This window comes from Hylobates moloch, unplaced genomic scaffold, assembly GCF_009828535.3.
Source record: "Hylobates moloch isolate HMO894 unplaced genomic scaffold, HMol_V3 SCAFFOLD_8, whole genome shotgun sequence".
Taxonomy (NCBI): domain Eukaryota; kingdom Metazoa; phylum Chordata; class Mammalia; order Primates; family Hylobatidae; genus Hylobates; species Hylobates moloch.
The window spans coordinates 62,565,499-62,579,132 of NW_026652283.1; the positions used below are offsets into that span (position 1 = coordinate 62,565,499).

The 13,634-nt window shown below is 41.3% G+C and overlaps 1 protein-coding gene across 1 annotated transcript in view; it reads right to left on the reverse strand.

Annotated features, from left to right (window-relative positions):
• The window catches only part of FMO1 (flavin containing dimethylaniline monoxygenase 1), a 29,623-nt gene extending 16,307 nt beyond the window's left edge, over positions 1-13,316 (reverse strand). Inside the window, exons 1-2 of the mRNA XM_032161009.2 lie at positions 13,020-13,316; positions 2,263-2,451 (exon numbers count right to left, since the gene is read on the reverse strand). Of these exons, the coding sequence (XP_032016900.1) occupies positions 2,263-2,451; positions 13,020-13,151 (321 nt within the window). The 5' untranslated portion in view covers positions 13,152-13,316. The remainder of the gene's footprint in view (positions 1-2,262; positions 2,452-13,019) is intronic.
• Between the last annotated feature and the right edge of the window lie 318 nt (positions 13,317-13,634).

Below are 13,634 nucleotides of genomic sequence, written 5' to 3' on the forward strand. Positions count from 1 at the left end.
TTATCCCTTAAATATGGACTGCTCAGGAAATGAGACTTTCCTTTAAAAGTATTTTTAATTAATTGGGCCAGCCTTTGAAACAAAGATGCCATATTCAAAATAGCATATATATTCCTGTGTTATGGTTTGCCCCCTCATAAATCCAAATAGGAGGAAAGAAGACACTTAAATTTTGCATCTAAGTATGAATTATTCAATTTATTTGAATGATTTTTCTTTACAAAACAAACTCATTCATTAGTCATGTTTATCTGCTTAGTAGTTTAGGGAACAATTTGGCAATTTTTTGATTTTCAAGATTATCATTTTCTTAAGGTGCCAGTATTTTAAAATAGTGTTATTGTAATTTTACATGCTTTTGTGATGGAGTGCTGTTTTGTTATATAATTTTGACTTGGATTCTTTCCATTTGCATTTGTTTATGTAATTTCAGGAGGAATACTGAACATCTGAGTCCCGGATGATACTAATAAACTAATAATTGCAGAGGTTTTTTTTTAAAACAAACAAACAAACAAAAAACCATAACAAGAGTCACCTTTGCTCCAGTTCCCAACAAGTTCCTCCTCTCCATCTGAGACCATCTTAGCCTGGATCTTATTGTTCATATCACTATCAGCATTTTGGTCAAACTCATTCAGCAAGTCTCTAGGAAGTTCCAAAGTTTCCTACATCTTCCTTTCTTCTTCTGAGCCCTCCAAACTGTTCTAAACTCTGCCGGTTACACAGTTCCAAAGTCACTTCTACATTTTTTGGTATCTTTTCACCAGCTCCCCACTCTACTGGTACCAATTTACTGTATTAGTTTTCATGCTGCTGATAAAAACATACCAGAGACTGGGCAATTTACAAAGGAAAGAGGTTTAATGGAGAACTCACAGTTCCTCGTGGCTGGGGAAGCCTTACAATCATGGTGGAAGGTAAAGAAGAGCAAATCACATCTTACGTGCATGGCAGCAAGCAAAGAGAGAGCTTGTGCGGGGAAGTTCTGCCTTATAAAGCCATCAGATCTCATGAGACTTATTCACTATCAGGAGAACAGCATGGGAAAGACCTGCCCCCATGGTTCAATTACCTCCCACTGAGTCCCTCCCACAACATGTGGAAATTCAAGATGAGATTTGGATGGCGACACAGCCAAACCATATCAGAGGACTTTTAAGGTCGTGAATGCAAATTTTATTTTCCACTTGTTTTGGTCAATGTTTCCATTTGTGTTGCTTTCTGTGTATAATTCTCTGTGAATTCCTCATCATCCTTATCTCTGATAGGGGAGGGAGAAAGGAGAAGGGAAACATAGATTTTCATATGTTTCCTGGAGAGGAAACAGAGGAAAAAAGGGAAAAAAAAGGACAAAAAGGATATATTATTCATTTGTCCCTGTCCGACTACCTTCCTCCTGTCTCCAACCTCTGAAATGGGAGAGGAAGGGGGTATTGTAGAATAACAATATTCGAAGATTTTTCTATTCTCAAGAATATCTAGAAAAGATTTCTTTCTCATAGCAAGGTTCTCTTGTGTATGGGCCACTGCACGTGTCCATTCCTATAAAAGGATAGTCAAGAAGAGAGCGGGAGCTGGGAGCAGTGGCTCATGCCTGTAATCCCAGCACTTTGGGAGGCCAAGGCAGGAGGATTGCTTGAGCCCAGGTATTTGAGACTGCATGGCCAACATGGTGAGTTCCCAACACTACAAAATATAAAAGGCTAGCTGGGTGTGGTGGTGTGCACCTGTGTTCCCAGCTACTTGGGAGGCTGAGGTGGGAGAATCACCTGAGCTTAGGAAGTCCAGGCTGCAGTGAGCCGTGATCATGCCACTGCACTCCAGCCTGGGCAACAAAGTGAGACCCTGTCTCAAAAACAAACAAACAAACAAACAAACAAAAATCTCAAAAACAAACAAACAAACAAAAAGCAAACAGGAGACTGGGGAAGGGGGCTGGTAGTTGTCAGTGTCCATGTGGGCAGGCATTTGACCGAAGCTGAAAATGTGGCTTGATATTTTTTAGGTTCCCTAAGATACTTGGATATAAGTATTGCAAACTAAAATTTTACACTTGTGAATCTTTACACAAAGTATCCACCCCCACCTCCAGATTTACTTGAAGTAGGGAGTAATTATAGGGAGAATATAAATACAGCCAGGTGTCATTAATATTGCCAGTTTAGTATCTCATCTACAGAGCCCAGGGCTAGGCTGGAGAGATAAGAGAAAATAGGTAGGAAATACTTTCTGACTACTAATTGATGTTTTGTGTCTTACCTTGAATTGAATGTGTTTCAGAAGGTCGAAGTGGTTTGCATACATTTTGAGATATTCCAGGAATTGAGAATTTGGCACATAGTTTGGATAATCTTCTGGGAATGGAAAGTCTGAGTAACAAGACATCTCCTTGCAGCTGTTGGAAACCACAGACTTGTAGAGACTGGCTCTGCCTTCTTCAATATGTTCCTGTACAAACAGTGCACACACATGAACATTCATTGCATGCTCATAAATAAGCATGGGAAGAACTCACCTGTCCAGATGCACACAGTATCATTGCCAAGCACAGGAGAATATAGAAATACATGGGAATCAGGAAGTAGTATTTATTTGAATGATGGACAATTGCTAGGTAATTTGGTTTTATGGGGTATTCTGGAAATGATTATGGAGAAGATGTTTCAGATTATGAAGGATCTTGTATCCAAAGTTAAGGAATTTGGATTTTACAGGAAGGTTATGCCAATCTACTGAATGTTCTAAATATAGAAGTGATTCATATCACTTCTAAATTTTGGAAAGATAACTCTGGTTCTACAAAAGGTGAATTAGAGGGAGCTGGGAAGGAAGGAAGGGGTCGCTAGCCAGGAGCCTAATACACAAATCCACTTGATTGCTAATGAGGACATGAGCAGAGGCAATGACAGCTGGAACCCAGAAAGGTGAGATTTGTGAGATGGCAGTAAGGTAGAACACATAGGATTGCAAACCCAATTAGATTTACGGGTTGAGAGAGGAAGCACTCAAAGGTTTCCAGACTGGACAACTATGTGTGGCAAAGCACTAACAAATTTCCCACCCCCAGTTTTTACTCAAATAACTAGCAAATACCAATATCTCATAAGACTACTGCAAAGTTGAATGGTAAGCAGTTTTAGTAATGTCTTTAATATACATTGCCTCTGTCTTTTGGAGAGTAGTATGGAGGATTATTCTGATTTCAGTGGCAAGGTTCTTGTATTTTAACATTATTTACCATCTTGCATATGTATAGTTCATTTTTCCTGTGAAATAAAAATTATTTAATTTATGTGAACAAGTAGAAACATGAACATAAATCTCACATATGGAGAGGGCTTTCTCTGTTTCTGCAAAGGATATGAATTGATATCATATATAGATTCATGTATCTGTCTGAAATATACAGCAATCACAGATAACAAAATTATAAACATATCTCTGTGGTTTAAATTAATGTTATTTATCTCATTGACTGATGAGTTGATTACAACCTGCTTGTCTGTGGCCCACCTGTCACACAGACTCAGCTAAAATGCTTGAGAAAGATGACTATTTAAATCTTGATATTTTATTCAGCTGGAATATCTAAAGCAGTGTTATTCAAATATAGTCTGCAGAGCAATACTGATATGAATGGTTTGTTACTAGTCTGTTACAGGATAAATACAGAAATCAAGAGTAAGCATTTAGAAACTTTCATAGCAATAATTTGACATTGCTCAGTATGTAAGCATGTGGACACCGTTTTGTTGAACAGGATATAAATCAGTCTTGTTTTTGTCTAACTTGTGTGATGAGTTTGAGTTGCGTACTAGTCATATGCCATAGGACTGTATTATCATGTACGATGTTTTAAGGTTATTTTGAAAACTGTTATCCAAAAGTGCATAAAATCTGGAATCATTTTCTTTCATTGAAAGATTATTTATATTTAATCTTACAGTATAAGTTATTTGAACTGGCTACGGATAAAAGACCGAAGATACATTAAAAAAATGTAGCACTATCAGCTTCATTTTGGATAGCAGTTAAAAAAAATACCCTGAACTTGCTGAGACTGGTTTAAAAATCTCTTCCTCATTTCAATCAACATACCTCTGTGAGCCTCCTTTCTCTACTTTGACTGCTGTTAAGCAATGTTTAGAAATAGTTTAGATACACATTATCCCCTGCAAAGAGCATTGCCATCCATTCAAACCAGGTTAGGTAAATTGACAACCAGGAAGCAAGATTAATTGTCATATTAAAGACCTTAAATAGTAATATAAAAAATGTGTATTTAAAATATGTCTACCAGTGTTTAACATGGAGAACTGCAATTTCATACAAAATATTTGTTTGTTTGGCAAAAAGTTACAAGGGTAATGATGACTCTGTGTCAATTGCCTATGTGCACACTTTCAAAGAACAATGTGTTCATTTTTTGTAATTGTTTTCCCTTATATCTATGTTGTTTAATGACACTTACTGAAATTAATTTTATAATTTCCGACTCTATAAATTTCAAATTTAAATTTTGTATTTTTTGTTTGTGTCATTTTCATTTTTCTAAGGATTCTTTTTCTTTTTTTTTTTTTTTTTTTTGAGATGGGAGTCTTGCTCTGTCGCCCAGGCTAGCGTGCAGTGGCTTGATCTCTGCTCACTGTGAGCTCTGCCTCCCGGGTTCATGCCATTCTCCTGCCCCAACCTTCCGAGTAACTGGGACTACAGGCGCCCACCACCATGCCCAGCTAATTTTTTTGTGTTTTTAGTAGAGACGGCATTTCACCGTGTTAGCCAGGATGGTCTCAATCTCCTGACCTCGTGATCTGCCCGCCTCGGCCTCCCAGAGTGCTGGGATTACAGGCGTGAGCCACCTCACCTGGTCGGATTCTTTTTTATTATATTTGACAACAGTCTACAATTAATTGGAAAAAAACTTGATTGTTCTTCACTGTTTGAGAAGCACAGCTCTGTAGCTCAGCGCCTTTTAATTTTGTTAGGAATTGCTTGGGTAGTCTTATTAACGTGTGGATGCTGACTCTGTAAGTCAGGGTGAGCCTGAGATTGTGCATTTATTTATTTATTTTTTTTGGAGAGGGAGTCTCGCTCTGTCGCCCAGGCTGGAGTGCAGTGGCCCGATCTTGGCTCACTGCAAGCTCCGCCTCCTGGGTTCACGACTTTCTCCTGCCTCAGCCTCCCGAGTAGCTGGGACTACAGGCGCCTGCCACCACGCCCTGTTAATTTTTTTTTTTTTTTGTATTTTTAGTAGAGACGGGGTTTCATCATGTTAGCCAGGATGGTCTTGATCTCCTGACCTCGTGATCCGCCTGCCTCGGCCTCCCAAATTGCTGAGATTACAGGCGTGAGCCACTGCCCCTGTCCGAGATTGTGCATTTATAAGAAGCTCCTATGCAGATGCTGCTGGCCCATGGACCATATTTTGAGTGAGAGTGCTTTAGGATGCCCAATAGGATGTATAGACGCCACATAAACACTTTTTTTTTTATTATTATACTTTAGGTTTTAGGGTACATGTGCACAATGTGCAGGTTTGTTACATATGTATCCATGTGCCGTGTTGTTTTGCTGCACCCATTAACTCATCATTTAGCATTAGGTATATCTCCTAATGCTGTCCCTCCCCCCTCCCCCCACCCCACAATGTGATGTTCCCCTTCCTGTGTCCATGAGTTCTCATTGTTCAATTCCCACCTATGAGTGAGAACATGCGGTGTTTGGTTTTTTGTCCTTGCGATAGTTTACTGAGAATGATGTTTTCCAGTTTCATCCATGTCCCTACAAAGGACATGAACTCATCATTTTTTATGGCTGCATAGTATTCCATGGTGTATATGTGCCACATTTTCTTAATCCAGTCTATCGTTGTTGGACATCTGGGTTGGTTCCAAGTCTTTGCTATTGTGAATAGTGCCGCATTAACCATATGTGTGCATGTGTCTTTATAGCAGCATGATTTATAGTCCTTTGGGTATATACCCAGGAATGGGATGGCTGGGTCAAATGGTATTTCTAGTTCTTGATCCCTGAGGAATCGCCACACTGACTTCCACAATGGTTGAACTAGTTTACAGTCCCACCAACAGTGTAAAAGTGTTCCTATTTCTCCACATCCTCTCCAGCACCTGTTGTTTCCTGACTTTTTAATGATGGCCATTCTAACTGGTGTGAGATGGTATCTTGTTGTGGTTTTGATTTGCATTTCTCTGATGGCCAGTGATGATGAACATTTTTTCATGTGTTTTTTGGCTGCATAAATGTCTTCTTTTGAGAAGTGTCTGTTCATGTGCTTCACCCACTTTTTGATGGGGTTGTTTGTTTTTTTCTTGTAAATTTGTTTGAGTTCATTGTAGATTCTGGATATTAGCCCTTTGTCAGATGAGTAGGTTGCAAAAATTTTCTCCCATTCTGTAGGTTGCCTTTTCACTCTGATGGTAGTTTCTTTTGCTGTGCAGAAGCTCTTTAGTTTAATTAGATCCCATTTGTCAGTTTTGGCTTTTGTTGACATTGCTTTTGGTGTTTTAGACATGAAGTCCTTGCCCACGCCTATGTCCTGAATGGTATTGCCTAAGTTTTCTTCTAGGGTTTTAATGGTTTTAGGTCTAACATTTAAGTCTTTAATCCATCTTGAATTAATTTTTGTATAAGGTGTAAGGAAGGGATCCAGTTTCAGCTTTCTACATATGGCTAGCCAGTTACATAAACACTTTTTAATTTACCAGTGGCCACATTAAAAAAGTAAAAAGAAACAGGTGAAATTAATTTTAAGAGTATATTTTATTTAACTCAATATACCCAAAATATAATTTTTCTCTATATATTTAAATATAAATTTAATATATATATAAATTTTTGTGTGTGTATATTATATATATACAAATTAAAAATTTTAAAGCATTTTGTAATGGCATATTTAAATATCAGCAATTCATTGGAACTGAATAAGCCAGGGAACCATTTATTTTATGAGAACTTAAGGCCAATGAACTAACAAAAATAGAGGGAAAAATAACCCTTCTGTTTCTCAAAACGTAGCAAGATAATTTTCAAGGCAGAAAGATGAAGCGCTTCCAGGAAACACTGAAGCCTGTTGTGAAATAATGTATCACAGATGTTAATATATGATGTTAATATATATGTAGCTTAGAGAGGAAACTTAGCCCTTAGGATAAAATCTAAGACCAATACTTACTCTTGTCTCTCTTTCCTTCTACTGATTGTTTCTCCTGGCAATAGAAAAGGTCTGGAGTATTTAGCATATATACAGGGAGTATGAGCCCATGCCCCTTCTGAATGGTATTGGTGGGACCTGGCCCCTTACCTCCAGTGTTTGCCTCATTGTGCAATCTGCCCCAGTGGTTCCCAGGCCCTGCCAGACTTCAACACCTACCCTGAACCCTCCCACCTGTGCTGCAGACACTCTGGGAATTGTACCCGGTGAAGGGGGGTCCACCAGTTGCCTTGAACTCCGAGTGTGGAAGCACATGCCCTCTAAAAATGGATGGAGCCACTTAGGAGAAGATTTTTGTTTTCATGAAGAGAAAAATGAGTGAGTAGAGAAAAAAGGAGAGGAGGGTTGAACTGTGGAAGGAGGGAAGAGACTAAGAGCATGAGCGGAGGGGTTTCTGTCCTTCTTGTCAGCTTTGGTCCTGCAGCACAGTGGGGAGGTCACCATCACCACTGGGACACTTGCTGGGACTTCTTGAGACACAGCCCAGGATTTGCCTGATTCTTGAGCTGTGAAACAGACTCCAGAAATGCATGCAATGTAGTTCTTAACAGAATAGGCCTCAGTGTCAGACTGCCTGAGTTCATACTCAAGCTCTATGTTTTTAGCTGGGTGATCTGGGAATTTTCTTAACTTCTCTCAGTTGCCATATCTATATGCTGGAACTGCAATATTACATAGCCCCTAGGAGAAATTGGAGTGATAGCTATCATGCTAATGGAACAATGAAGCAATGGTATCATGCTAATGGTACTAATGGAACAATGCCTCTAGGCTGTCAATAATATTAATCATTATTTGTATTATTCTTTCACAGCTACCATAGAAATTTACTTTCTTGAGCTTGTATCCTTCAGGCAGGAGTGTAGGCAATGGGAAGAAAATTTTGTCAGGTCAGTTCTTTTCTTTCTCATTTTAAAAACAGATATAAATTGATAATAAAATTCACCCCTAAATAGAGACCTTCTCTCTATATGCAAAACATTCACGTCTCCTGTTCTCCAAGAATGTTAATTTCTTCCTTCTTTTCATTTCCTTAAAACAGCTGGCACCCATTTTACTTTGTTGCCCCTTCTGTTTAGTGAGAGTCAGACTCTCACTGGAGGGCAGGATCCAGTTTCTGGGTCTATATCGCAGGAGAGCTGTGGAAACCTCAGAGGAAATTTGAGGAACCTCCAAGAATGCAAGCTCCATGAGGATAGGGGCCTGTCAGGGGTACCCCACTAGGATGATAGTAATTAAAAAATGTTTATTGAATATACGAATAGATGTTTTAGAAATAAGCCTTTTAATGAAAGTTTACAGGAATCAGATTTACCAAACCTAAAGAAGAAATAGTTGAGGAACTATTCTTCAGTGATTTAAAAGTGTGAAGTATTTTTACACTTCATCATTGCCCTCACTGAATGTAAAAAATGTGGTATGTAAGGCATATAGTAGGGTTTCAATCAATGTTTGTTGAATAAATGAAAGCGTGCATGTGCCGAGGAAAAGAACTGGATGCACATGAGGAAGATATCATTCTAGGGAGGGTTACTGGGCCCCAGCAAATGTTACAGGGAGGTGAAGGATGTAGCACAGTGTGCTTCTAGCCCACAGTACTGTTAGTCACCTCTAGATGATGTCTGTGTGCTTTTACCTGAAGACTGGGTAGCTGGGTAGCTGGGTAGCTGGGATTACAGGCACGTGCCACCATGCCTGGCTAATTTTCTTATTTTTAGTAGAGATGGGATTTCGCCATGTTGGCCAGGCTGGTCTTGAACTCCTGACCTCAGGTGATCTGTCCACCTCGGCCTTCCAAAGTGCTGGGATTACAGGCGTGAGCCACTGTGCCTGGCTGACCTTCTCTATTTTTCTAATTCTCCAAGTTCTCTTCCTATACTAAAATTCTCTGAAAGTAATATTTGATGATAATTCCTCAAATTTTGTTTCAAGTATCACTTTCTAATGGTGATAGTCAACCTACAGTGTTACTTTCCTAAGCCTCCCCTCCCTCTCAAGAGTCTGAGAAGCGTTCCACACACATGTTCAGCCTCTACTTGGGTCAGAAGTGGTTCTTTATCACTGCAGCAGTTTTCTTTTCAGTGGTTTCCACCCTCTCTCCTTCCCTAGTGTATGATGTTCTTTCGTTTTCATTGTAACTCATGCCTTATCTCTCTTTTCCTTAAAACCGTGATAGCTGGGAGAGGCCAGAGTCACGACACTGTGAGTATCTGATGAAATGCAGTAATTTATTTATTTATTTTTGTCTTTTTTTTTCTTTTTATGGAGAACGGAACGGGGTCTTGCTATATCGCCCAGGCAGGTCTTGAACTCCTGGGCTCAAGCTATCCTCCTGCCTCTGCCTCCCTAAGAGCTGGGATTGTAGGCGTGAACCACCGCGCCTGGCCAAAATGCAGTAATTTATAATGTCTATATTCTCTGGGCCCTCTCCCTATCTGGAAATGGAAACTGTCACCACATGTGTTTTATTGGATGTCTGCAATTTGCCTTTCTACTTTTGCATTATGGTCCTTTCCACCCTAAGGCAGTAAGAATTCCCTTTTGAACACTTTCTAGCAAGCACAGCCATTGCCAGGGCAGGGTTTTTGATTCTACAGGTTTTAAATGGGCCACCTACCTTGAGTGCAAAGACATCTCTAACATTTTGTGTGTGTGTGTGTGTCGTGTGTGTGTGTGTGTGCCTGTGTGTGTTGGGGAAGGAGGGAAAGGAATGTCTCTAGAAAGACTCAGGAGACTCATCGCATATTAGAGCTGAAGGCACCTTCAAGGTTGCCTAGTTTAGGAATTTACAGTCAAGCTTTAGAGAAATCTCAAGGTATTACAGAGGCGCCTAAAAAGGCTGCAGTGTCAAGAGAAGGCTGCTGCATGAAGGTGAGGGTGGATTTTCCTAAGCCCCTTACTAATTCAGCTTTTGTATGTGTTTCATACTGGTCCCATGTTTTCATTTTATAAATGAGGTAATAGAGCTGGAATGACTTGTAAATTGGGTGCCATCTTACCTTGGCTACTGCTTGATATTCCTCTTACTCATCTTTTTGATGTCCTATTGCATTCTCCACAATATTTTTTTTTTTTTTTTTTTTTGAGATGGAGTCTTTCTCTGTCACCCAGGCCGGAGTGCAGTGGTGCAATCTCGTCCCCCAGGTTCCAGCGATTCTCCTGCCTCAGCCTCCTGAGTAGCTGGGATTACAGGTGCATGCCACCATGCCTGGCTAATTTTCATATTTTAGTAGAGATGGGATTTCGCCATGTTGACCACACTGGTCTCGAACTCCTGACCTCAGGTGATCTGTCCACCTCGGCCTTCCAAAGTGCTGGGATTACAGGTGTGAGCCACCATGCCTGGCTGACCTTCTCTATTTTTCTAATTCTCCAACCCCATTTGCCACCTCCACACCCTCTTCACCCTCTGCAGGTGCCATATTTTCTCGATAGAATTGAGGCCTCTGGTGTGCATGCTCTTATATCTTCTTCCTCTACCTCAAAATTTCTCTTCCATGTTCATCTTCCCTTCCCCTCCAATCTCTGGGGAGGGTGTATCTCTTGTCTCCCCACCTTGCCAGGGCTAACCCTTCCACTGGTACCTACAGTTCCACTCGTCCCTTTTCCTTCCAGGATTGTGTCTCAATTTGGATTTATGTGCTCAGTTATTTCTGGTCATCCAGATAGTTTCTATTTGCCTACAAAAATCTTTGGGTCTTCCTATCATGCAAACAAAACAAACACAACAACCAGGAAATCTCCTGAATTTTGTTCCTCATTACCTATTGCTTTTAAAACTGAGTATAACCCCCTTGCCCAAACATGCAGCCACCCTTTTCCCTCCCATTCTTCCTCTTAACGTGTACCTTATGCACCAAAAAGCTATTTTTATTTTCTGAATATGCCCAGTACTTTTTCTTTACTGTCCCTACCCTCCCTGGTATCTTCTGCTCAATCTTGTCTACCTGTTGAAATTTTTCAAAGTCCGTCACACACTACCTCTTCAGTGAAGCCTTTTCTGGCTTCCTAAATGTGGCTATCATCCTGCTCTCAATGAAATGCTCACAGCGCTGTTTCTGACTTGCAGAATCCTAGCCTTCTTCCATCTACCTGACAGCTCCTGAGGGCAGGGTGAATCCTTCTCATTTTTGTGTCCCCCACAGTGTTTTGTGCTTTGTGCACTGGTGTTTGACCTACCTGTGTTACACAGCTGGAAACGGGCCCAGTTGGATCCAGACCCATTTCTCTTGATTCTTAGATCAATGATTTTTAGTGTTAATGATTAGGTGCCTGTGACCTATACAACGAGCATTTATGTCTGGTGTTGCAAGAGGCTAAGTACTGCTTTTGATCTTTAGGTTTAGTTTGTTTTGACTGAGATTACTTTAGTCAAATAACTCTGCTAATTTAGTTAGGCAGTTTCATCTTTCAAGCCAACTCCTGACCCTGACTGATTAGGTATGCTTGTTTGGAATAATGTTAAGAAGGATTCTGAGGCTCCCTAGGGGAAAGGCATCATGTTTGATTAGTAATGTCTTCGATGGACATGGGAGTGGGGAGATTTTTGGCCTAGGTGTCAGGTTTCTGCCATCCTGTTGGAACATATGTGGTTTGATTCCTGAGAAGAGGCATGCTTTTTTTACCTCGTCCTCTTTGGCGGTCTCCAAGCATTGATGATCACATTTGGTGAGTACACTTTAAGATATGCAGTTCTTTATGTGAGCCAAGCCGCCTATGCTGGAGGACTGTGACTAAACTAGTAACCTTGGCCTCTCTGGAGTTTTACTCACTGAGCTAGAAAACAATTACTTTATTTCAGTTCCAAATTCTACCCTTCTGTAATAGAGAAATGCTGTGTCTTTCTCTCAGCCCCTCAGGGGATCTGAGGCAGGGCTATCTGATACCTTGCTTCTTTTCACTCTTTCTGACAGCTTTCTCCTCAGCAAATTTAAAGCTCATTGGAAATGTTTTTGCTCAAAAGGAGGGAAAATAGAAACTCTGGAAAGATTGGATGCAAACGTTTCCCTGACTGAGCCATGGAGTTCAGAGAACATTTTCCCTGCCTGGCTTCAGGGTTTAGATGGCTTTAAGAAGGGCCCTTGTGATCTCGTGGGGCCCCAGGCCAGGCAAGGGTGGGCTTTATAGTCCCCTTTCCTCGGTCCTCACCCCTTCATTCCTTTCTCCGATCCAGGCAGTAACCCTGCTGAGACTTGAGTATATTACTTTTCTTCTGCTCAGGGAACAAAAAAAAAAACTCGAAACTCACATTCTTTACTTCTGTTTGTTCTTGGCCTGCACTGGGATTGCCAGGTCAGCAGGACCTTGATTATGGAGCTCATCCTACACAGAGCCCTGAGTCTGTAATGCAGATAGAGCCAGGCTGGGAAAAGAAGGAGGTACAAGCAGCTCAGTCTTTCAGGCAGAGGCTGAAATTCTTGCTCTTGCTCCTAACACTGCCGTCTCTGGCCCTGCTTCAGACGCCCTGGTCCTGCTTCTCTGCTCCTGTGCTTTCCTGGCCTGGCCCAGTTACTCCATTCTCTTCCACATTTCGTGGGCATCTTTGGAAACACTTCTTCCCCTTGGCTCTAGATAAAGCGTACAAGTCTGTCCTGACTTCCACCCAAGCTCACCCATGTCCTGTTTCTTTTACAATTTCAATGGCTCCTCGTGGCCCCCTGTTCAGCAGACATTTCTAACCTTCCTCAAGGCCACCAACCCTTGTGAAAGAAGCACAGATATAATTTCCCAGCTGCCAAGCCATTCTCCAATAGACAGATAAAGTTGTTGAAACCCCACTTACGGTGAATCTCCACAGCCCACCAAGGTCGTCGCTCCTCTCAAAGCAGGTAGGCTCCAGTCCTTCTTCCAGACAGCACTTGATGGAGGCCAGGCCGCTGACCCCAGCTCCCACAATGGCAACTCGCTTGGCCATGTTCTCCTGCGTGGGGAAAATGAAGCAGGCTTTTTATTCACAAGCTCCACCCCATCCTTGGCTGCTCTAACAAGCCAGGAAAAAGAATTTGGAAGATTAGGCGATTTGCTCAGTTTGAATCTTCTGTAGCGGGTCTCTGGTGTGTGAATGTGAGAAGGAAAATGTTCAGGTCACTGTTTAACCCTGTGCTTGGTACGTTCCCGACCCTCATGCAGCACCGGTGCCAAATGTTAGTACAGTTGTCAAGGCTGTAGCTTCTGGCAGAGCTACTGGAATTGGACCTTTTACTGGATAGTCTTGCACTTCAGATTGCGCTGCTGCCTCTAGTTTCCATTCTGCGGCCCTAGAACTGCATAGATCAGCAGACTAGGAAAAGGTCACCTTGTCAGACACAATCTCTTTATCACATATAAAACTGAAGCTCTGATTGGTGTGGTGACCTGACACAACACCACACAGCAGCTGGTGGGGTGGAGTTGAGAC